Genomic DNA, 24,456 nt, shown 5'->3' with positions numbered 1-24,456 from the left:
ACATGCAATACACATGCCTACCTCCCACGCATCCCCTCCCCTCTATCACTCAGCAACACATTTTCAATGGCTCGTCAGCAATAGGTCGCGGAGAATAAATGTAATGTGAAATGAACCGCGGTACCACCATTTTGAAACGGTATAGATCAGCGGTCGGCAAACTTTACGAAGTAAAGAGCCAAATTTAGTTAATGATCGAGAGCCGCGGGCCAGAAAAATGCATTTTTATTACATTTAAATTACTACAACAGGGTTTTTTTAATTTTCAGTTTGGCTTTCAAATACGATCGAAAATATCTCTAAAATAGATAAAAAGGCAACCAACTGATTTGAGTAAATTTAAGGAGAATATATAGTAGAAAAAATATTACCGCGAGGAAAATGTATGGAGCTATTTCACTATAGCTAAAATTTTGTATTGCATATATTGCGTTGACGAAGTTAAATGCTCTCCCATCGCAAAGTCGTCGTATAAGCCCGTTTTGGCATTTGGGTCGCCAACATCTTGGCACTATTGGGCAACAATCAAAGCATCGAAAGAAAGCCCAGGATCATTTTTGAGGTTCCAAAAGAAGCTAAAAATGAAGACAGAGGGACAAGTGGCTACATTACTGCGTTAGGTGGGCTGCGAGATCAATGCAACCGTACAAACAGTGTAATAGTACCTGTGAAACTAGAATAAATAGATCAGGAATTAGAAATCGCATCCACTGGCTTCGCAGCGGTAAACCATGTCGCCAAAACTCAATGAGATCATTTCAGGTGAATTTCGGCAGGATTTCGATGTGACACTCTAATTCGCAAATTGGTTCAACATCAGTCACCCGTGTTCCATCGATTTTTTTTCTGGACCAACATGATACAAAAGCTCTACTCTAACATAGATTAGCATACATATCTAACATAGGATCTAACATACATAGTATTAAACTGTAAAGAGTACGATAGTATAAAATATTGCGCAAAAAGATCTTCAATAATTTGTAAATGAATAGTTTCTTCCATTCTTTTGCGGGCTTAATTTAATGTTGCGATAGTGGCCCGTGGGCCGGACTTTGCCGATGGCTGGTATAGATAGTATTGTTCAGAGTCGGACTGTTTTAAACATCTTTACAAAGATTTTCATTTATCTTCGGAACCCATTTTTTACAACAAAGATGTATGTTTACCTTATTGACTCTTAAACGGTTTTTTGTGGTTTTATCAATCAAATGGACGAAGATTCATGAATCCAGTTTATATACTTTGCTATGTCGATATATAAATAAGGTGCTGCATTAGTTTCGTTGGGAAATCCAACCGATAGTAGCCCGTACTCAAAAATGCGGCCATGATAATCGACCTGCAATGCAGAACCGGCACTCCCATTCATATCAACCGAATGTTTACCAAAGATTCGGGCACATATATGACCTTCGGTTAAAGCAAACAGATTCTTTATCTGTTCTCGACAAATTTCTCTAGGAACGTTACGCATCCAAATTTGTCTCGGGATGCTGTCATTAGACCAAATCGTATTGTATATAGTCTGCTGCTGCACATTAGTACTATCTACTATGGATACAAACGGCAAGCATATTGGACGAATATCTACAATCACAAAAGAAACGTTAAAATAGTGGTATTTTATGCCAAAACAAGCTTCTTTTCCACCGTTTTACTATACTTAACTGTTGTCGAACTGTACCGAGGCGTTCATAAAAAGTAACGCGATATCGTTTTCATAAAAGCTAGTAGTAAAATTAGGATGAATCTTCACTATATCAATAGATCTTCGAGTAGTTTGCAACGAACAGTTCCATGTAGTTATACAATCCGTTGCAGTACTAAGATCATATTCACCTAATACAATCTCAGTTGCTTGCTGGAGTGCCGTGACGTTTCTAGAAAGATTTTTATAATTACTTGATATTAGAGTGGCAATAAGTTGAAATTTTTACTTACCCATTAGTCACTACATTCCCACCACAGATTGCCGTTGTAAGCACATATCTGTTGCTAATTAGTGTCCCGTGGCAAAAATGCAACGTTTCTTCAGGATGACGTAATAATACGAGCCAAGGATTTTCATATACTCTGCCAAAAACTGGTCGTGCTCTAACACTGTAGGGTATCTCTCCGCATTGTTTGTTGATAAAATCAGTGAATTCGGTGTGCAATTTATCCGGAAATATCCCTGAAACCAGTGTGTTACACAACAATTAGGAAAACAACATTTACGACATTGTCAGTGAATTAGCAACACATTCAATAAACCACAATTACGAAAGGGCATTTACATACATTGTCCACCAATACTCCAGAGGGTCACTAACATTGTGTAAACAGAAATTGCACGCATTGCCAATCCATATGCGACACACATCTGGACTAATTGACGTATACGCTTCGTATGAAATCAAGTCAAAGCCAACTTGATTGTGAAGAGCGCTCATGACGTTAGCTATGCTGATATGAATCTCTCCAATTACAGTCGGTAATAAATTACTTGCACACTAAATTTACTTAAAACAAAAAATCTAGTTTTATAAATGACTTATACAAATGATGTCTACAAAACGTATTATTCGCGTAACTCGAGGAAAGACTGCTTCATTTGTTTACATCGCATTCAGCTGATTGCGGATATCCGTTGCCAGTCAGATATTTCACTTGGCAAACTGTTAATTGCGCTTCTTTTATTCTCAAAGTAAGTGTATGGTGATATATAGTTAATGCATTGAAATTATAAATTTTATAGAAAAAATACTGGAAATGGTAACATTACGCTCAAATCCTTAAAAGTTCTGTTGAAATGTGTGGAAAATACGAAAATATTGTAAAAGTATGTTTCATCAGGTTTTTCTGCATCCAATTTTTTGTTTGCCTCGTATTGTTGAGCCTTGTTGAGAACATACAAAATCGCCGGTAAAACATGTTTTTATTTTGGAATTTACTGTGAAGAGAGCAACTTGGTTTGATCGAGCTTTCTTCGTATAAACCGAGGTCAATGCTTTCACTGCTAGTTAAGATCATGGTTCGTATACTCCTTAGTGTGTTGCTGTTGATCCCTATTATATTCATAGGAGGATGCCCTGCTTTAAATGGGAAAAAAGAAAACAATCTTCCTAATTCCGGTTTGTTAGCTCTAGTCAATCAAACGTGCGGAAATCGCTATTATGAAAGTAATTTTCCTGTCGATACCCGTTTATTTGAACATCCATGGCTAGTGCAATTTGGTTACGAACGTGAATTAGTTGTGAACTATGTTTTTCAAGGCCTTTTGATACATTCAAAATATGTACTGACGACCGTGTTTGTCGTTCAGTTTCAAGATTTTGGTCAACTGTATGTATAAAATGTACAATTGTGGAGTGCTGTGGACGCTATAATCATATTTCCTCATTTATTCCCCAGCAAGTATGCAAGAGTTGGCGAACATAACACGTCAACCAATACTGATTGTGAGAAGTTGAGCTTACTCGAAGAAACATGTGCGCCACTAGCGCAAAGCATTCTTGTGGATGAAGTTATTGTCCATCCTGATTATAATATGTTTGCGCAGATAAATGACATTGCTTTGGTGAAACTAAGAGTAGCAGCAATAGTTGACGGCACTGCAGTCGCCCCAATTTGTGTAAATGATGATTTAAATTATCAGAGCTCTTTCCTGTTAGTAGCGTCATGGTGCGGCCGTAGAGACACGGGACTCTCGCTCGTACCGAAACAATACTTCATGAAACCAATCAACCCGTACGAGTGTCAACGTCTCATGCCTCGTCACTCTGTATCTTTTGAAAATGGTATGTTTTGCATAGTGTTTGATGAGAGACATACGAATTCAACCGAATTAGCGTATGAACCTAACCTACGAGGTGGCAGTGGTGCTCCAATCTATACTGTACATGACGGAAATAGGATCTTATTGGTTGGCTTGCTTTCTTACGGACCACGTTACCCAGCGAAATTGCATGAACCATACGTAATCATTCCTGTGGCACCGTTTTACGATTGGATGACAGGAGTGATTGAAGCAGATCGGGAAAAGCACATGTACAACACGTTGATATAAAGAAGCGATAATAAAGTCAAAGTTCACATTAGAACTGTAAACCCCCTTAGAAAAAGTTAACATAATACTGGATCGATCCTAAATAAATTAATCAGTTTATTGCTTGTATGCATCTACCAAAGTATCATGAATCCATTTTATGTGAGTAGAAATGTTTACGTAAATATACGGCTCTGTGTTGGTAGCATCTGGTAGACCGATTGAAAGAATTCCAAATTGAAACGTGCGAGAGTGGTATTCTATCAGTAGCGGTGATCCGGAACCGCCAATAAAGCTAAGCTCCATTGGTTTAACATATTGCGCACAAATTTGTCCCTCCTGCAACAAAAGAAGACCTCGCATCCGTTGTTGACATTCGTTCTGAGCGATGTACTTCATATGAATTTGCTTTGGTACTTTATGCTCAACTGTCCATAAAGTGTTGTATACGGTCGGGACATGAACAAGGGATGGAATTATTGGCGTCAATGGCAAACAAATCGGCTGTATACCTAGAATAAAAAATGGAATTCAAACGAATTGTAGCGAAACAGATTTCTTGTTGGGATAATGCAACCGGTATGATACAGAACTATTGGTGTAAGTGATCCTTTCATTCATGATCACTACTGCGATATCGTTTTCGTACGTGTCGTTTTGGAAATCTGGATGGACGATTTTCTTTTGGGCCAGTAGTTCAATTATCGGTGGAACATTACAAAGATTTGCCTCGAAACAGTCAGGATCGGTTGTTCGTTTATATTCACCAAGAGTGATGATTGTTCTGTTTGCGGGAGTAGACTTTTTACGTAATGAAATGATACATAATATTTAACGCATTTCTCAATTCACTTACTCATTAGGTACGATTGCTTCTGTACATATGGCTGTAGTTAACACGTGACTTTCGCTAATTAGAGTTCCTTGACAAAACGATTCCTGCTCTTCGGGATGACGGAGCAATACCAGCCAAGGGTTTTCAAAAATTCTTCCATCTTCTGGTTTCAAACGATCACTGTACGGACTTGTGCCACAGTTTTTATTCAAGACTTGGCTTAGCTCAAAATGCACTTTGTCCGGAAAAAACCCTTAAATGAAACGATGGAATTTGAAAATCATACCAATTGAAAGGAAAGTTATAGGAAACAAGCTACTTACAGTTACCCCTAACTAGAACAATAAAACAAAATATAACAAAACCACGTACGTAGCGATTCATTTCGATTCTGGGCTTTCGTTGTGCACAAACACGCCAGCAGCCTCACATTACTACTTTATCTCTGAGCAAAGTCGACTCCGCAACCGACCCGCTGATCTTCACCTTCACTTATTATTGTTAACAGTTGTTGAAAAAGATCGGGGTTTTCCGCCATCGTTATCACTAAACTTGAATGTGAGCTAACAAGGCGGTGTTAGCTTAATACTTTTTGGTGATCAACTTTTTTTTACTTACTCCTAGACGTAAGCGTTTGATAGGAATTTCCAATTTTGAGTTTTATCTAGAGTTTATTGTCATTAATAATATATATACACATCTTAAACAACAAATAATTAACCTATTTGGTGTAATCGGCATATTATGTGTAACAATGAATAGATCATTTCAATTATCAAATGAGACAGATTAGGGTGGTGAATTATTATTATTATTATTGTTATTATTATTATTATTTGTTGATCAATGTCATCTAGCTATATTAAACCTAAATAACATCCTTATGATTATAAAAATAAAGTAAAAGCGAGAAACTAACTGACTGCAACTGCACTATTACAATAACAGAATAAGCAAAGTACACATACGTTGAACGGTAAAATAGATAAAATGCTTTTAAATAGTCAAACTAAACTATGTTGAAATGTCCTCATGCTACTGCTAAGTTTCCGTCAAGGTGCCAGTATGTTATTTTTTTCTAGAATGGACGGGGCGTCAATAAAACTACAGAAAAGTTGGTGTACAAATAAGCACTGCGCCGTCATTCTCCTATGCTGTAGTGGTTTCAAGTCCAAATAGGAGACACCTAACACGATACGTCGGACATTCAGAGACATGGAACCATGGGAGACGATAAAACAAAGAACGTGTAAGCTTACGCTGAACTGACTCAATCCTGTCTATTTTATATTGTTGGGAAGGATTCCACAAAATGCCGGCAAACTCAAGAATTGGACGAACAATTACACAGTACAAGGATTTCACACTAAACGGATCCCTAAAGTCAATAGCAACTCGTAACAAAAAGCCTAGCATACGGAGTGCTTTCGATAGAGTATGTTCTCTAACTAAATTATTTTGTGGCACTATATAAACAATGCACATTACTTCTAAAGTAAAAAGTTTAGACAATTGTGTTTCTATTTACCAATAGTTTATTGCCTCCTTGAAGCTCTTCCAAATACCGATTCGCTTTATGTCCTCTTACATGCAAACCGAACTATCCTGTAATAAGTATGTATTTTTTTAATATTTAAGCATGGCGACAGGATAAGTAAGTAACTAAATAATAACGAAACAAGGGTACAGTCTGTTCCTGAGTTACGCGGTTTCTGCGTTCCCGACGAAACCTCGAATATCCGCGTAAGTCGAATTTCACGTTTTTTGACTAAAATACTATTGATAACTTGGAGTTTTTAATTAAATTTAGTACTTTTATACACTTTATCATTTATTTGATGTGATTCGTGCAGAAAATTCTAATATTTTTGGCTTTCAAGTGGTTTCAAGAGTTTAGCAAAAATGCAATTTTTATCGAACTTGAAGCAAATTGTACTAATTTGACATTTAATCTGTCAAATTTAGAAAACCGCGTATCTCCGAATCCGCGTAAGTCGTGAACCGTGTAACTCGGGAATAGACTGTATTAAAAACCGTTCGCGAAAAATGCGTATAATCGTTTGTCCCATACTTATTTAGTTATTAAAAGCAGGTTTGTGTGGACAAATTATTAAACGTAGAAATTACTAACCAACCATTTGATTTCTCAACTTTTCAAGAAAAAAAAAACAGTATAGGTTGCGTTCGAATTTGAAACAAATTGATTTAACAAACCTTTCCAGACTTGCCAAAAATTGTAAAAGTTATGCTCCAATGTAACGGAGAAACAGAAAGCAGCACTTCTATATAATTAATTGATAAAACACACTAAACAAAAGAACATATTGCCGTTTTTGTTTTTTTATCAAAATTCAACGAATCATTTATTTTCATTCTTTGTCTTGGCTACCCATTTTTATCAGCCTATTTCAAGCGTTTACAATTACAATCATGCGCTATAATTTTCTTATTAAATATATGTGTATTACATTTACAATTAAGTATGCAAAAACGTTGGCAGTCAATTCATTTTCAAATAGTTACGTTATTCCGTTATGAGTGTAGTATTCACAGTACAATTTCGCCCTTAGCTTAATCGCACTCAACTTAATCATCCATATACATTGAATAGCTTATTATTAAACAAAACAAAACAGTGTTTAGCAAAAACAGGTGCTTTTTCATAACAAATGAAAACTACCACAGTCGCTCAAACACACAATAAATGTATGCAATTAGGATTGATAATGCGATATATATATATATATATATATATATATATATATATATATATATATATATATATATATATATATATATCTATATATATAGGTTTTCTATTGTTGAGGTATGGTTGGAGTGAATACAATGAAGACAAGAAACAATAATCCTTAAAACTTATCTACTGATCTTCAGAGAAATCTATCTTAAATCGTTAATGACAAACTAATATCTATTGAATCATTTGTAGATACCGATCTTCCTCAAAATAGGAGCTCAACGATGTACTCATATCGTTGATGACAAGATTTGACGAAGGATGAGTACTACTGCTGACCAAGTCCGCCGATTCATTCCAATTTTGACAATTTTGAACATATTCTAGGGTTCTTTGATATGTATCTGAACCCATGGCACTTCCTTGATCAGTTTGTCCGATCGATATTCCGTTATCGGCGGTAAGAGACATCGGTAATGGTGCTGGCTGAGGACCTGCGGTTGATTGTCCAAAACCAGTCGGTGTAGATGGCAATGGAGGTGTTTGAAGGCTACTTTCCATTGGCTGCTGGCGTATTTGAGGTGCTGTGTCTATATCTAAGACTTGTTGCTGATTTTCAATGGTCAATGAAGGATTATTCCTTGACGGTGCCATCGCTACGATCGCGGGCGACATCTGGGACTGACTGATGTCCCCACATTGTATCTCAATGTTCGAAGTTGGATCACCAACTACAGTATTTTGAACGGAGCTGTCATCCGTATTGAAACTGGCGAGGTTAAGACTGAAAGGATTCTTATATTGATTCATTTGCGATTGCGATTGAATCTGACCACTGCTATTCGGTTGGTTAGGTGCACCATTGGTTGGTTGATTAATGTGAAGCGATCCTTGCATCATCATAGCCAAGCAACAATGATGTGCACTTTGATCTGTTCGGTGATAATATCCTATCAAATTAGAACATGCAATTGGACGATTTCGCCCAAGCGAAGTTTGTTTTTGTTGATGTTGCTGGGGCTGTTGTAGGGGATGCATATGCTGATGCTGTTGCTGCTGAGGTTGTTGCTGTTGCTGTTGCTGTTGCTGTTGCTGTTGCTGTTGCTGTTGCTGTTGCTGTTGCTGTTGCTGTTGCTGTTGCTGTTGCTGTTGCTGTGGCTGTGGCTGTGGCTGTGGCTGTGGCTGTGGCTGTGGCTGTGGCTGTTGCTGTTGCTGTTGCTGTGGCTGTGGCTGTGGCTGTGGCTGTGGCTGTGGCTGTTGCTGTTGCTGTTGCTGTTGCTGTTGCTGTTGCTGTTGCTGTTGCTGTTGCTGTTGCTGTTGCTGTTGCTGTTGCTGTTGCTGTTGCTGTTGCTGTTGCTGTTGCTGTTGCTGTTGCTGTTGCTGTTGCTGTTGCTGTTGCTGTTGCTGTTGCTGTTGCTGTTGCTGTTGCTGTTGCTGTTGCTGTTGCTGTTGCTGTTGCTGTTGCTGTTGCTGTTGCTGTTGCTGTTGCTGATGTTGTTGCTGATGTTGTGGGATGTAACAATTAGCTCCGTTAATCACATGGAAGTTGTTATTATCATTTCCGAAATTCTGGATTTCATTGTGCAAGGTTTGACATTGTACTGGTGGTGTATGTGGAGTGTGTGATATGCTCAGCTGTGATTGTAGTTGCTGTGGCACATTAGACGAAGGTGGTACCGTGAAATTATTTGTGGATAGTACTACTGCATTATCAGGCACCATCGGCGACAGCATTTGGGGTTGAGGAGTTTGTGGTGACATTATGTTGCTAATGACACTGGACTCATCGTTACTGTACTGGGATTGTGGACTCATTAGAATGTTCGTTGTTGTAGTTCGTGGTTGCATAAAGTTTGCAGCCAAGTTAGAGGCAGATTCTAATGGTTCTATTGGATGGTTGTTAATACTCCGCATTCCATTTTCATGCGGAGGATTTGTCCAAGAGCTTCCACTAGGACTAGCAAGCACGCTAGCTGACGAATTAATTTGGTTGGTTAGATTATTTATATTTGATGATACAGTTTCTCCAGCCATATCGGCAACTTGGTTGAGATACTGCAACATGTCATCTGGTATAACAAGCTTATTTTCTACCATTTCTCCTTCCTCTACTTCGTCCAACACTACTTCCTGATTAGGATGCAATTTACTTGTAGCTGTAGACATCAGAGGCTTGTTATTTGATGTTGATGGTACTGCAGACGTTACCGTACAATTCGTTGCATTAGTGATGTTTGAGTTTTGTGGGCCTCGAATTGTTGCATTATTCACAGAACCCATCCGACGGTTTAAATACTGAGACCCTAATCGACCAGCCATTGATGGCGCAGCCATTATGTTCGATCCACTAGCAACAGGCTCTGACATACGCCGATCGGTTTGAGCTGTAACGTTTTGCTGATGACCATAAAATCCCATACAATTATTAGTCAAATTGTTCGGTATCGAATGTCGGGCTCCACTGCCATTGCTATTAGTTGGTCCTCCTCCAGAACTTATCGATCCAATCAACTGACTGTTAGCACCAAACCGCTGCAGGTGTGTTGAAATTAGATGAGAAGAAGGTGGAGGAGGTAAACTTTGCCCCCCAGTTGTAGTAGTTGACATGGAACTTGAACGACGCGAACTACCAGGTGAGATAGGATCATATAATGAAGAGGAATTATAGTAGCTTGGCCGCATAGTAGAATTAGTGCTTTGCTGGGATGTTTGGCTACTGCGACGGCTAATGTCGGCCGACCGCATGCTGTAATATGAGCTACTCGTTGTACTGTTATTGCTATCCCGCCTGTTCAACGCCGCAGCGGGATTTAGATATGCATTCATCATCATCATGGTCGTAGATGTGGATGTTGGATGCAAGAGTGGACGCATTTGATCGGTCTGTCCGCTCTTGCCAACTGTTGCTGAAGGAAGTGACCCGGGCTGTGGAGGAGGCGTCACACCTGGTTCCATCTTGAGATCAGTTATCTTTTTGTTCAGGTCTCCTAGTCCGTAATTTTGCGTGTTTTGACTGTTAATTTCCGGAATGTTTGACAATGGACTGCTGCTCAGCAAAGTACCTTTGTTGTTGATTCGGGTTCTAAATCGACTCCTTGTATTATTACGAGTCGATATTGCCGCTGTTCCTGTAGGGCCTCCAAGATCAACCATTTCACGGAGTACATACGGCAGATCAGCCACTTCTAGATCTTCATCGACATACGGCCAAACGGGATCATCTATTCCAACGATACTACCCAGTGGCATATTATTCCCGTCGTGATAGTCTTCACCGAGTCCGGCAGTAAGTGCCGATAGTGACATCGGACTGTTAATTGGTGGATGACTGGGAGAATTTGCATCCGATTCTGACTTGATGCTGGGACTGCTCATGCTCGTTGTTTTGTCTTCGCTGTGCGGACTACTGTCGAACATGTGGTTAGATCCTTCACCATCCTCCCCTGGACCATCGCCACCATTGCTACCACCACCGTAATTGTTTCCTTTGTGCTTTTTGTTTGCATAAAATTCAGCGCCATGGACAGTTTTTACATGTTTACGCAACGAACTGGGATCCGTGTATCTTTTGGTGCATCCAGGGGCTTTGCACACATATGGTTTCTGAAAATAATATAGAACAAATCGATTTTTTTAAAGATTTGGTTTTTTTTGAATAACATAAACACATTTAGTACGACCCGAATACGACCCGAACCGTTCCTTCTTAAAAAAAAGCAATTGGACAAGACATAACATACCTCATTACTGTGCGTTCGATTTTGATGTTTCGCACGATCAGATGCGTTGCTGAATGCTTTGCTGCATCCGGGATATTCGCAGGTGTATGGCTTTTCACCAGTATGTGAGCGAAGGTGAGTCTTAAGATTTTCCAGTCTTGAATACGCTTTGCAGCACCCTTCAAACTGAAAAAATAATTGTTGTGATTTTAGAATTTATTTTAGTAAGTTCTCGATTTTTAATAACTTACCGTACACTTGTGTGGTTTTTCTCCCGTATGGCGACGCATATGTACGACAAGCATGTATTGTGCTTTAAACGGTTTTTCATCACGCGAACAATCTTCCCAGCGACATACGAATGATTTTTTGTTTGCGTGAATATGATCGTTGTTAATATGCTTAACTAGCTCGTCTTGTGTATTGAACTCCAAAGAACACTCACGCCAATGGCAATTCGTCTCTATGAAATCGCCTGGTTCATCTTTTGGGTCAGTGGTATCCGCTCGAGTACCATCACGACAACTATTGTCCTCTCCATAAAGTCCACCATCGCCACTTGCATTGCCATTAGAACTAACGTCCATTGCACTGCCAATGTTGGCGACATTGCACTCTGCTCCCTGGATTCCGTTATTCAAATCGCGTTGCATAGGGCTTAGATTAAGTCCCCCATTTTTAGTAGTAGAGGTTGTCGAAATAGTTCCGTTGGTTGGTCCTTGTGTCGATGTAGGGCTTGGAAGATGGTTTGATGTAATTATGTCCGAACAATCTTCTTGTGTATTTGGTTTATGTGAATATACTTGTGGAGCTTCACGTTTAACACGGATTTTCTTTTGTTGGGCGTTACTAGCACTATCAGCTTCGACACGTGTAACTTGTGAGCTAGATGTTGGTTGCTCCTGTCTTTTACTTGACAGGTCGGAAATTTGCTGCAAAGGATAACGACAAAACTAAAGTTAGATCAGCATAAAATCAGCAACTCAGAGGCAACAATTGTGCTTACCTGTGGTTTGGTCAACGAATGTCCTGCATGAAGAGGATGGTGAGATAATGAAAACATACTAGCTGCTGGCGTATGGTGACCAGGGAGTGAATGAAGAAATCCACTACTCCGTAGGAGATGTTGAAGGTGTGGTGGCATTGCGTTGTGCATACCAAGTGCTGGACTGAGCGCACTGGCCGATAGATGACCATAGGAACCACTTGTACTACTGCTTCGAGAGGCGTTCACCAGAGATGCTAAAGAGTTTGGAGAGTATCGTATCATAGAACTAATGTCGAATGAATCCGAGTATGGCGATGACGAAAGGGCTCGCTTCCGGCTAACACTAGCTCGTATGCTGCCCGGGCGAGGACTGTTGAGTCGACTAGCTGCATCGATGCTGAAATGAAAATCCGCACTGGCTAGGGAGTTGGCTGGATGTAGATCGGCGATTGCGTTCCTAGCATTGATGTACTCCGATGTCAATCCAAGACCTATTATACAATTGACGTGATTAGAAACAGAAAAAAAAAGAAAATGCAAATTTCGGGGCCGTAATTCCGTATCTTTTTTGGAAATGCAGTCGTTTGATGCCTTATTTCCTATTCAACACCATGTTGAGAGTTGGCGTTAACGATCATCAATTCTTTACATGGTTCCACATTAAGTGACTGTATCATCGTGCTAACCAACACATTGTGGGTTCGATTGTTACGGTTTTACAACCTGCCGTTGAATGCCCGCACATGCTGCCAAATATGAGTACTCGTGAAATCATTCTCTTATGCATTCTCTATGTGCTCTCGAAAATAACGATCGTGCCGTGAGGACGTAACTGAACAACAAAATATTTTCGCTGTGTCAATTTGCACATATCTAATAGAAAATCGAATGAACACCCGAAGCAACCGTAACAAACAACTAAATATGCATATCCATTGCCCTATGTGTATTGGGAAGAGCCAGACGTAATGTGCAACGCACAACAGGTGCGGTGTAGTTTGTTTTGCAATGGGTTTCATGGTGCACCACCATCAATTTCACTAGCGTTCATTACAGCTCGAGACCTGAGGGAAGAGTCTATCGAAGAACATGTTAACGGTGTACATACGTAGCATTAGATGACCGCATCGTTTCTTAGTCATGTGTGCCGGTAGGCTCTGCGCTACGTTTCCTATTTGGTATTTCTTTTGCGTTATAGATAACGCTAGCAAGTAATTCTAGCGTGAACTCATCAACAGGCAATGGCTTCTCAATCTACGTTTGAAGTTTGCAAAAGAGTGGGTCATGTCATAGCATACCTTATAAAAGATGAGAAGATCAAAGCATGCTCGGGATCAAAGCATAGTGTATTAACAGAATGTACGTTATTGCCCCTGTACTCGTGGCACGTTTGTTGATGAAAAGTAGTAGTACGTAAATAATACATTTTAGGGTCATGTGATGTAAAGATAGTCCCCAAGACACGCGGTACATGTTTCGGAAAATCGCTATTTGGAAGCTTTACAGTTACGCACATATTGTACTTATTTTGAACATCAACTGATTAAAAAAAACCTTTTGGATTGATTTTCAAAAATAATTTCAAAACGTAAAAAAAACAAACTATTATTTGACGTGATATTAAAATACTTATCTATTTGAATAATATATGTTATCCTTCTTTTAAAACAGGCTCATTATCACAACAAAAGGAAATTTTTACTATCCATTACAGGTTACACCATTGCGATTAGGATTTCCAACTCCTTGTCTTGTATTCGAAACTATTTGAAAACACGCGTCTGTATAAATTGGCTTTTGCAAGAACTTTGTTTTACACATGTTACACATTATTGTCTTTTGCTGAGAATATTGTACTTGATGGAAAGATACTTTAGAAAAATGCATCACAAACCGCAAGAACGTTTTCTCACTGGGTATGACGGAATCCTCCATCGCAGAACGTGGACGTGATGGAACTTATAAATAGGTATCCCTTCTAGTGCCTTTATGTCTCTGCGTTGCATCTTTTTACTCGTTCCTTCGTCTAACTCGGTTCTAATTTCTTGCACAGTACTCGGGCGTTTCGTCAACAGTAGCAGTAGCTGTTTTCTTTCCCCAAGACCTGCTGAGCTACTGTTGTGCGTAGGAGTAACGGGGGGCGTAATTTGTCTGCATTTTATTGTTGTTTTTATTTCATTCAAATGTTTTCCTGTATGAACTAGGGGTATGAAAAATGTTGTCTTCGAAATTACTCCATGACGGTAGGCGAAGAATGTACGTATCCGTACGTCATCCGGCATAGCGTAGCAAAGGAGTAGTGTGTTTTATGAGTTTTTTGAAACAATATTTTTACTCTCCTCCCGGTTTCTGAGCCAGCGATCGTCGCTGTATGTGCAACTTCCGAGGGAGGTTTAATACAAGTGAAAATCTACTGACAACCAATCAAAAAAGGAATAGCGGGAAAGGGTGTAACGGCAATATGGGAACCTTCGTCATTTGGTGGTTAAAATACCAACCACCAGTGGCGGATTTAACGGTGCGCGGACTGAGCGGCCGCGGGGGGCCCCGTCAATTTAAGGGCCCCGTGGATGGTAATTCCAGCATATAGAACAGTGTGTACAGTAGTCTCAATATGCACCCCCCCCCCCCGCTCGACGCCAACCGGGGGCCTCTTCTCCTTTTAACGCTTAGGGCCCCCAACACCCTAAATCCGCCACTGCCAACCACAACTACATCCAACTTTTCATATACTGCCAGGAGAGGCATGTTCAAACAGCACGTATGTTGGATTCAAGAGCGGTTACAATAATCGAAAGGCCAAAACAACAGTGATCGCGATGCCAACGAGTGCACCGACACAGGTATATTTTTAACAGCTAATGGAACGATTAGTGTGTACACGGTACGTTGCCAATCATATACTGACATGCTGGTGTTGACTGTTTGTAATGTTTCTACAACGAACATTTCCGGCCAGCACGCCAAAGAGACAAAATCATCCACCAATTGGATATTCGAATTTAACTAATATGACAAGCATTCTCACCTGGCGTGACAAAGTTTTCGAAATGTGCCGTTTAAAATATGACAATAACTATCCTTACCGTGTAGAGACGCCGAAGCGTGTTGCAACGAGTACAGGTGTTCCATGTAGCCAGGTATTCTATAGGCAGGATGAAAATCGCTTGGATGTGGTACTGGTACGGAGTGGATGTTGGTCTGTCCAGCAGAAGGACCCACGGTCGTTCCAGTGGTGCCGTTTGGCGTAGGTAGTCCTGGACTGGATGTGCCTGTACCTGCTGCTGTCGGTGAATTTCCGTTGCCGATTGGAATTGTACCGGCACTGCAAGATCTCTCACCATTTCCTTTTAATGAAGCACCAGAAGTAGCCGGAGGCGAAATGGTTAACGGAACTACAGTTGCTGGGGCAGGCGGATGTGGAGATAATACTGTTCCGCTACCTTGTGCAACTTCGACGCTAGCCACGGCCGCAGCGACGGCCGCACGACGTGCGCTTAAAAACTGTAGTTCTGCAAAATTTGCATTACTTGCCAAGCTGTAAAGAAATCAATAAACAGAGAGAAAAGCAGAGGAAAAGCATGAGAAACACCGCGAAATCTTGAATCATAACATATCTCACTGTGGCAACGATGGTCTTTGGTTGTACGACGCAGCGTAATAAGAAACATACATTACATATTCACGTGTATATGGCGATGTGTTTGTTTACGTACGTATAGTCCTTTGTGGCACAATCTTTGCACACAATCTGTATCACATTTTACACCAATGGTTTCACTGAAATATGCAGTGTCTTAAGACCCTACAAAAAACTTAGGCTGAATAGGAAAAACGAAAATCTTAACAAAGTAATAGCCAACTTTCAACCGAAGGGTTGCGGATTTTGTAACAATATCAATGGCTAAACGTGTTGCTGTTTAGCTGAATAAGAATATACCTCCCTCGCCCGTCGTCATGTTATGGTAATTGCAGTTTTTTAAAGGTCATGCTTATTTCATTTTCCACAAGATGATACCAGATAACACCGTATTGTTTCTGCAACATTATCGCAAACCACTGCGATCAGTTCTCCATATTGAAATGAACGAATGAAATGAGAAAGTTTCCATCATACTAAATATACTAACCGCCAGATTCATTCTAGATTAATTGAAAAGATATCTATCACACACGAGAAAGTGAGCCACGACCTGTCACACAATCCAGATATCAATGCGTACGTTAACATATTTATATTATTGTTACATCAAACTAGACTATAGATCTGCAGTAAGTCAATGGATATAGAATAGTAACTAAATGAACCGTGATAAATGGGCTACTAATGAAATATTTCACATAGATTACTATTTTATAAAAAAGACGGTTTATGTTTGAAACAAATACATGAAAAATTGTATTATTGACCATTTTCACACAAGCGCTTGAGCATAAAACAATACAGTTTTTGTTTTTAATTTATTGCAGAGTCACTGTTAAAGAAAAAAAAAGTTATTTAAACTTGTTGTTTAAACTTCCGTAAAGAGACGTTAATTTTGTAGTATCGTTTTCTGCGTGATGATCGGTCGTGAAGGTCAGGATGTCACCACTCGGAAATGAACTATTTCAGGAACAACCGTAGAAAACTGTTGCAACATCATTCAACATTTTAGAAATAACATAAAAAAGTAGAAGACCAATCTAGGGAATATTACGTTAAATACATTATGTTTAATGATCTAAATAACTGAAGGGAAGTTGTATAAAAAAGTTATAAGTTTTGTATGAAATTTCCGGTGTAGCGGTATCAAATTATTGGAGCGGAAGTTCGGTTAGCACGACGAATCTTCCCGAATCCGCGATTCTGATAGAGCGAGCTTAATGTATCCGGTGAATTTATAGTCATTTAAGATCCAAAACTCTGTCACTCGCCGTCTGTGTGGCAATGGGAGTGATCGAGAACAACACTTTAACACAAACTGGTATTGTTTGGTTATGCGAAGAGCACGGTAACGAACAGTACGTAGAAAACATATCGTGTAAAAGGAAACCTCACGATCTTTCGCATACGGATGACGCTGCATAGTACTGGGAACAACCGAGGAAGGAAGCTCTCAAATTTCGCATAGTCTTACCATCATTCATAAACCATTACAAAAGTCGAAGGAACCCGTAGCGTTCATACGTGCTAGCCTAAACTATCAGAATGGTGGTCTGCAATAACTGACAGCGAAAGTACCAATACGGTATACACTACGCCAAAGTAAACCTTTGGGCTGCAATCTGATCTTTCTTTTGTTCAAATTGGTAAACTTCATCTACCAGCACCATCGCGCATCGCCGATTCACTTGCCATCATACACAATGAACCTCTGGATTCTAAGCCATTGGTTTGGTGAACCGAATAAAACAGTCTACCGTAGGCGGGATGTACTCACTATAGTGGTACATTGTTTAAGTGCTGGAAAAGTTCATTGTAATGTGAAAAAATATACTATGCCAGCCAACATTGGAATGCAGTTGCGTGCAACTAGCATAAGAAAACTAATCACGATTTTAATAAACAGTAAATAACCCAACTAAAACTTGTGAAAGCGGTTAGCATATCCTGAAGACCTGTTTTATTTGCGATATTGATTTTACATAAGGCAATGTAGAAAACATATTTTTTGTAGTTAACAACTATCAAATCATTTAATATATTGGAATAAAAAATACATTTATTTAGCACATGATTATTTATTTGTCTACTCAGAACACTCAGAGACCAGCTGGTTTTATAATACATAGTGTATGTAGACTAGCTGTTAAATCTGTTACCGCACGGCTACATGAGTGTGAAATATACAGCGAAATGAACTATTTGACAGGTGAAATATCTGACAGGTACAGCTAAAGGGTTGGAGGAGTCACAACATCCCCTTTCAAAATTCTATTAAAAATAATATTTTCTTAAGCGGAACATTCCCTAATTGGAAGAAATTATGAACTGTTGACTGAAAATTGACGATGTACTCGATATTGAAGTTTTTTAATGGATTTAATTACGATTTTGTGCACGTTATTTGTTTACATTGCATATAGGCTAGTTGCTGTGATGCTTTATCCGTCAGATATTTCGACTGTCAAATAGTTCATTTCGCTGTATATTTCACCTCATGTAGCCTCGCGTTTAGGAAACGGTCAGAACCTCGCCGCATGGGGCAAGAAAAGAGTTTTCTCGATTTTCTAGCTCTTCAAGATATTATAATGATATTTTGTTGGTTCTTTATAAAGATAATCATTATTTGATATGATTTTAGACATTTGACATCTGAAATAAAATCGCATGCGGCGATGCGGCAATATCAAATGATTTTGATTTTGCCGCATCGCCGCATGCGGTAGATTCGCAAGTGCTGTCATTAACGTCAAATCCCATACAAAAGCTTGCGGCAAAATCGCATGCGGCGAAGTTCTGACCGCTGCCTTATACAAACTATTTTCAGTGCTTACTACGTATGTAATCTTTAAATAAAGCGACCCGTTTCTATATACATCAAAGTGTATTTATACCAGGTGTTCTCTTCCCATGCAAATTGACAACTAATTTCGGAAACAAAAAAAGCTCCTTTTGACAGAATGGTTGAAATGAATTTACATAGGAACGGTTCGCTTTGTTCTTAGCAACACATACGTAGTAAACATTGGTGTCCTCATCGACGGCATAACAGTCCGAACGCACTGGTTGAACTTCGATTGCCTGCCAACTATTGAATATGTGCTTTTATTTGGCACGTTTTTCCATACAAAAAAAAATGAAATTTTTTTCGGCATGCCATGGAATTTTTGTTACTTTTTCAAAAACCGGGTTTTCCATACAAACGCATGCTTTTTAATTGAACTGTCAACCAACTATCGAGCTTTCAACTACAGTCAACTCTCTCTTATTTGAGAGGCGATGGGACTGTCGAATAAGAGGGGTTTTCAAATTACAGAGGTTTAAAGTGAATGAAAGGTCTATACAAACAAGAAAGAGACAGAACATTTAGTATGCAGCCTTAACTGGTGCTATAGGAAACTGCGAACAGGATTGCCAATTTGAGCATATATCATTCAATAACCATGGCAACACCATACACAAATAAGAGGGATACAGATTTCAGAGGTTTTCCAAATTAGAGGGACAAAAATGTACTGGAAATCAAGGGACTGTGAAAAATGTTCAAATAAGAGAGGTTTTTCAAATTGGAGAGGTGTCAAATAAGGCACTGGTCTAATCTTGTTGCTCGCAACATTGTTGCTGGCGAAATGTATGGATTTTGACAGCTAGCGCAACTTTTTTGCATGCCAAATTCAATCCAATTTGATTTTTGTCTGGCAACATTTTTTATTTACCTTGGTCATGATGATCGGGTGTATGAAATGACACAGCAGCAGTGTGCGTTTTGTTGACATCCGCTAAATTTGGATTTTAAGCATTTATAATACATTGTTTGGTGTATATTTTGTTTTTTTTCAACACGTTATTCAACAAGTGAATGATAAAAAATAAACTCTGAGCTGTTAATTAGCAATTTTTTGACGCTAAACAATGTCAAAGCGAAATGTTGCCAGCAACATTCATAGACCACCTCAGCGATATGTTTCCGAGCAACAATGTTGCGCGCAACAAGATTAGACCGCTGCCTAAGAGAGGGTTCACTGTATTGCATTCTGACTGTAATCACTGTATGTTTGATTTTTTGTGCTTTATGTGTTGTGTTTTTGATGTATTCCGAACAAAGCTTAACTCGAGTATCCGCGTTTGCATTCAGCATTCAGGCTGTCAGGCTGCCAATTTATATCTTTTTAAGGTGAAATGAATGAAATAAAAATATAATAAGTTTAGCAAATTTGAACAATTTCCTATAAAAACTGCAGGAGACTCGTGTACATATGTATAAAAAGGTAAAGAAAGGTCAAATTCCAAGTCTATCTTAAACCATGGGCGATTTCGGACACTCATGAAACAAGCCAATACCGCAAAGCGGATGTAGCGGCTAATAAATAAGTAAGAATGTCATGTAATTATTGAATTAAGAGATTATAAATATGGTTACGTTGATACGTAATGTGCTTAACAGTGAAAAATCAAACAAGTATTGTGGTACAAAAATGTTATACATAAACCTCTTAAATTCTTACTTTAGGCTATAAAATAAATCAACCTTATTAAGCGGATGCAATTTGTAATCAGATAGTAGTGAAATTGTATATTGAACTGAATATTGGCCAAAATAATAATTCGTGCATTAGCTCTTGGTCACGCCCACCCCAAATAAATAATCTTAGCTGTTTCCATAGATACACAAAGCCAGCCAAACGTACGAGTTGTATATCGAGGGCTAAGACAAACGCCTCCCACTCTCGGAACGATTTATGTATAAGTTAGAAATCTCACTACATAAAAGTACATTTCCACAGAGCGCTCTCAAATCACGAACACATAGGCGAGAGCAACCAAAGTGGAATGATTTGAACGAGATCAATCGAATGTGCTATGAATCTCACCTGAGCGAATCGATCACTTTCAGTTGTGCGATCGCTTAATTTTCTCTCCGCTTCAATACAACAGCTACTGAAGTTGCCGTTGTTTTTATCTCAATAGCTACCGAACGAATACGACCATGGACTCGTTGGATGAGCACTAACGTATTCGAACCCGAACGAAACACAACACGGCGAATTGAGAGAGGAATTGAGATAATGAAGAGAATATGCTTTTTCAAGGCAAGATTCCATACGATCGCTTGCTTGATGCGCTGTTAAAAACATATTTATTGGCAATTATACCGTCTTCACGAACCGGTCAACTGACAAGACTAAAACACGAAAATTTAACATCAAATAATCACATCACCCTTCAATTGTATGCCAATTCTGTTTCCTTTATCAAAATTTTATGATATTTTTATTATATATTTATCTATTGCTCCTGCAAACTAAATGTAAACAACACTGTGCTCAATATAGCCTAGTTGTTTAATAAATTTAATTAGTAGATCAATCTTGCGACGTGGCGTAGCGTCCTACGAGGCTTGAACCCATTATAAGTATGTTGTTGAGTCGTACGAGTTAACGACTGTACCACGGGACCGCCCAAGTGATCAATATTTATGATTTTAGATTTTGAAATGCTAAGTATGAGGAGTAAGCATGATCTTAACAAACAAATAACATATTTACGAAACGAAAGGTTCGGACATTTAGGCTTTTGTATGATCAATGCATAAAAATTTTACAAAAATGTGAGCCTCGTAAAATTACCATCTTCTAGCAAATCACTTACTTGGCCCTTTATGGCTGGCTTCTGTTAGTGACACAGATACTGCAAGAGTACTGTTTTTTTTAAAGAGAAGATTTTAAAGAGAACCATCAAGAGTGAAAGGACGGGACACAGCTAAAAAACAAATAACCGTTACGAGTGCAATCGACTGTACTGCGAAGAGTCACGAAGTTGATTTATTTAGGTAATCGTCTAAATTACAGGGTACATAGTACTACATACGACGATAAACGGTAGATACACATACAGAAGAACAATAATTAGTGAAACAAACGATCGTCAGACAATGACCATCGTATTTGGCAACAGTATGTACGACAATTGTACTACGTACTCCCATTTCCTCCGGCTGATCTAATCGAAGGGCACACAAGGCCATTTGTGAAGTTGTTTAAATACGCTTGTTCGTTGTTCTTGTTGAATATGTCACTCTTGCCAAGACTACGCGAAACTACCAACAGAACATAAATTACACCTCCAAACGACATTGGACCACTTTCTGTGTGGGGAGTTGCGATGGTGGTTAATCAGAGACGTCCTCAGTCTGCAGGACTCATGCGCGAAAAGGGCGCAGAAAAACCTTCAGCGACATTTCAACCTACAAACTCTCTATCGAAATCATGCCTGTGCGCGCATTCCATACCACGCGCATAATAAATTGTCTGGAGAGTGCGTTTGCTTGTCGCTGCTGTCTTGATTTTTTACACTGGCCATGATGTTTGTGTGTATTTGTGTGTGCGTGTGTGTGTGTTCTAGCCTGTACTTTATGTTGGCCAACCAAACAGGGTGATGATGTGAGGTAAGAAAAAAAAAAACATTCACGGTGCAACAACATCCGCACATGACGACAACATCGTTGACGGCTATCGAGTGTCTTTTTAGGATGAGAGATTTTTTTGGAATTGTGTTGCGGTCGTCTATATCCCATTGATTGAAATAGTGTACTCTAGGAGAAAACATTCATATAATACAAATGATCTAATGAGTTGGTGCAACGAATCATATCTACATATGCTACCAGCGTTTGCCTTTTATTTTCTTGGTGCAGCGCATATATGACTATGAACGAGCAAACACTCTAGACATAGTGCAGGGTAAAACGTCCCAACCATCTAACGTCTCTGTTCTTGAGATCACACTATTAATATTAAATTATAGTTAAATAGATATCACACGATAATGGAAGAAATTAAGTAATAATGGGCCAACAATTACCATATGCGTATCATCGAAACTAATATGCTCTGAGCAATTATCTCACTGATCGCTCATATTGAAGCTGTAATGCTAAAAAAAGTGCTTTGAAGTAGGTAATTTGATTCTTTTTTCAAGATCATGTGCTTTCTTTCGTTTAAAGGCACCTTTGGTTATAACCGTAGCCGCAAAAGCCACTACATCGTGTGGAAAAAAGAGTCAATTTGTAACACATATCTTCTTGAACTCAGCCAAGTTACTTTCTTTGATTTCTTGTTTTTTCTCTCGGTTACCGATTCCTTGCATGCAATCAAACTGTGCAAACTTACAACAATACTTTGTGAATGTTTACTCAACTAATGATCACATAAATTAAATTATAAAATTTCAATCGATTCATGTCGATTTTCATCGGTAGAAGCTGGTACATATTCGTATTGTAAGCATTCCTTCATGTATTATTCGATCATCGGAGTAAAATATTTCCACCATTTGATATTTAACCTATATGAAAGTTTCTGTAGAAAGGCGTAGTTTATTTATTATTTTATTAGCCTTTTTTGACATCATTTTACCCAAAATAAGCAAAGGAAACAAACGAATATCTATCTTCTCCAATGCCAATACATCGCTCAAAATGAAAACGATGACCATGTATGTTTATTTACTTAAATGTACTATCTCATACACAAGCTAAACTGTTACCTTTACTGTGGGGGACTGTGGTTAGACACTCGAAAGAAGAATCTTTGGCACAACAACCATTGTCGGTGTAGGCCTGCGTATACCACTAACGGGCTTGCTCTATTGATTACCCATAGCAGGATAGTCAGCCCTACATATGCGGACATCGGGTCTTGAAGCCATGACGGGCATGTTGTTAAGTCGTACGAGTTGACGACTATACCACGAGACCGGCAGACACACGATCATCGCCGTCCATATGGGCTACAAAAATCAGGTTCCGATTTTTCCCATCGTCGATTATTCAATTTCATTATTCCGTTCATTGCAGAATGTTCGGAAACAATAGCGGTTTACGGTTCGGCAATATGATTGGTTTTTTACTGTGTATCTTGTGTCAGAATACAGGATAGCAAGCTATCATCGCCACCATCGACACATCCTATTTACGATAGAGTGGTTCAAACGAGGTGTTGAAATGGGTGTCTTGATTTGGCGCTAGTTAGTCTTTTGCTCCCTACGGTACTGACTTATTCGCGGTTAACCACCGTCGTGGACGTTTTTCTTACCGCCTTTTGTATGAAAAACGTGTGATACATGCTCTGACTCACCGTGTCCATTATTTATGCCTCCTACCCGCGTGCTGATAGAGTTTCAAAGATCCAACATGACGGATAGATTAAATTTCATTTGTCGTCTAGCAATTCACTCGTTTGTTTTCTGTGTGCCTACGACAGCAACAGTAATGTGAGATCACTTGGCTGAGTTTGATAAGTGTAAAATAGATACAGTAAGATAAATAAAAAAACAGTTACTTTAATGACAGCAAGTTCATAATACAGGTTATTCTTACGTAAATTGTTCCGGAAAGTGTGTAACATTTAAATCAACTCCATATATTCCATCCACCCTATGTGAAGCTCTTGAAACGTGTTTTTCTGTAAGTTCAACTAAGCTACAACTGTGAAAGGTAGACATGCTATAACGAACGAAGCTTATTTTTTACTAGCTTTTGTCGT

At 39.0% G+C, this 24,456-nt stretch overlaps 4 protein-coding genes across 5 annotated transcripts in view; 1 reads left to right on the top strand and 3 right to left on the bottom strand.

Moving 5' to 3' along the window:
* Positions 1-1,177: 1,177 nt before the first annotated feature.
* LOC121589616 (CLIP domain-containing serine protease B9-like) lies at positions 1,178-2,399 on the bottom strand. Its single transcript, XM_041908677.1, has 4 exons — positions 2,284-2,399; positions 1,945-2,176; positions 1,671-1,883; positions 1,178-1,590 (listed from the first exon to the last, which is right to left on the bottom strand). The coding sequence occupies exons 1-4, from the start codon at positions 2,363-2,365 to the stop codon at positions 1,548-1,550; spliced, it is 570 nt and encodes a 189-aa protein (XP_041764611.1). The 5' UTR covers positions 2,366-2,399; the 3' UTR covers positions 1,178-1,547.
* A 540-nt stretch (positions 2,400-2,939) lies between these two features.
* Positions 2,940-4,172, top strand: LOC121589613 (serine protease easter-like). The gene is made up of 2 exons (XM_041908675.1): positions 2,940-3,327; positions 3,397-4,172. The coding sequence occupies exons 1-2, from the start codon at positions 2,990-2,992 to the stop codon at positions 4,049-4,051; spliced, it is 993 nt and encodes a 330-aa protein (XP_041764609.1). The 5' UTR covers positions 2,940-2,989; the 3' UTR covers positions 4,052-4,172.
* LOC121589614 (serine protease grass-like) lies at positions 4,124-5,351 on the bottom strand. The gene is made up of 4 exons (XM_041908676.1): positions 5,189-5,351; positions 4,887-5,118; positions 4,624-4,814; positions 4,124-4,542 (listed from the first exon to the last, which is right to left on the bottom strand). Exons 1-4 carry the CDS (start codon positions 5,247-5,249, stop codon positions 4,148-4,150), a joined length of 879 nt encoding a protein of 292 aa, XP_041764610.1. The 5' UTR covers positions 5,250-5,351; the 3' UTR covers positions 4,124-4,147.
* Positions 5,352-7,776: 2,425 nt separating this feature from the next.
* Positions 7,777-24,456, bottom strand: part of LOC121588288 (transcriptional activator cubitus interruptus-like) — a 39,838-nt gene continuing 23,158 nt past the window's right edge. The window contains exons 2-6 of one of the 2 annotated variants that reach the window (XM_041906033.1): positions 15,357-15,808; positions 12,289-12,761; positions 11,534-12,214; positions 11,304-11,468; positions 7,777-11,166 (exon numbers count right to left, since the gene is read on the bottom strand). In XM_041906033.1, the coding sequence (XP_041761967.1) occupies positions 7,798-11,166; positions 11,304-11,468; positions 11,534-12,214; positions 12,289-12,761; positions 15,357-15,808 (5,140 nt within the window). In that variant the 3' untranslated portion in view covers positions 7,777-7,797. Of the gene's footprint in view, positions 11,167-11,303; positions 11,469-11,533; positions 12,236-12,288; positions 12,762-15,356; positions 15,809-24,456 lie in introns of both variants that reach the window. The other variant, XM_041906032.1, reaches the window with a different exon arrangement.

Source organism: Anopheles merus, chromosome 2R, assembly GCF_017562075.2.
Source record: "Anopheles merus strain MAF chromosome 2R, AmerM5.1, whole genome shotgun sequence".
In the NCBI taxonomy this organism is placed as follows: Eukaryota; Metazoa; Arthropoda; class Insecta; order Diptera; family Culicidae; genus Anopheles; species Anopheles merus.
Note: the sequence above shows the minus strand (reverse complement) of the source record. Positions and strands in the feature narration are given on the sequence as shown.

Excerpts from the sequence above, each read along its gene's own strand:
- LOC121589616 (XM_041908677.1), bottom strand. The coding sequence starts at position 2,365 with ATGTGTGTCGCATATGGATTGGCAATGCGTGCAATTTCTGTTTACACA. Across the intron at positions 2,177-2,283 it reads CTGGAGTATTGGTGGACAAT|GGATATTTCCGGATAAATTG; the intron begins GTATGTAAATGC and ends CACTGGTTTCAG. Across the intron at positions 1,884-1,944 it reads GGGAATGTAGTGACTAATGG|AAACGTCACGGCACTCCAGC; the intron begins GTAAGTAAAAAT and ends AAATCTTTCTAG.
- LOC121589614 (XM_041908676.1), bottom strand. The coding sequence starts at position 5,249 with ATGAATCGCTACGTACGTGGTTTTGTTATATTTTGTTTTATTGTTCTA. Across the intron at positions 5,119-5,188 it reads TGTTCTAGTTAGGGGTAACT|GGTTTTTTCCGGACAAAGTG; the intron begins GTAAGTAGCTTG and ends GTTTCATTTAAG. Across the intron at positions 4,815-4,886 it reads GAAGCAATCGTACCTAATGA|AACAATCATCACTCTTGGTG; the intron begins GTAAGTGAATTG and ends TCCCGCAAACAG.
- LOC121589613 (XM_041908675.1), top strand. The coding sequence starts at position 2,990 with ATGCTTTCACTGCTAGTTAAGATCATGGTTCGTATACTCCTTAGTGTG. Across the intron at positions 3,328-3,396 it reads TTTCAAGATTTTGGTCAACT|CAAGTATGCAAGAGTTGGCG; the intron begins GTATGTATAAAA and ends TTTATTCCCCAG.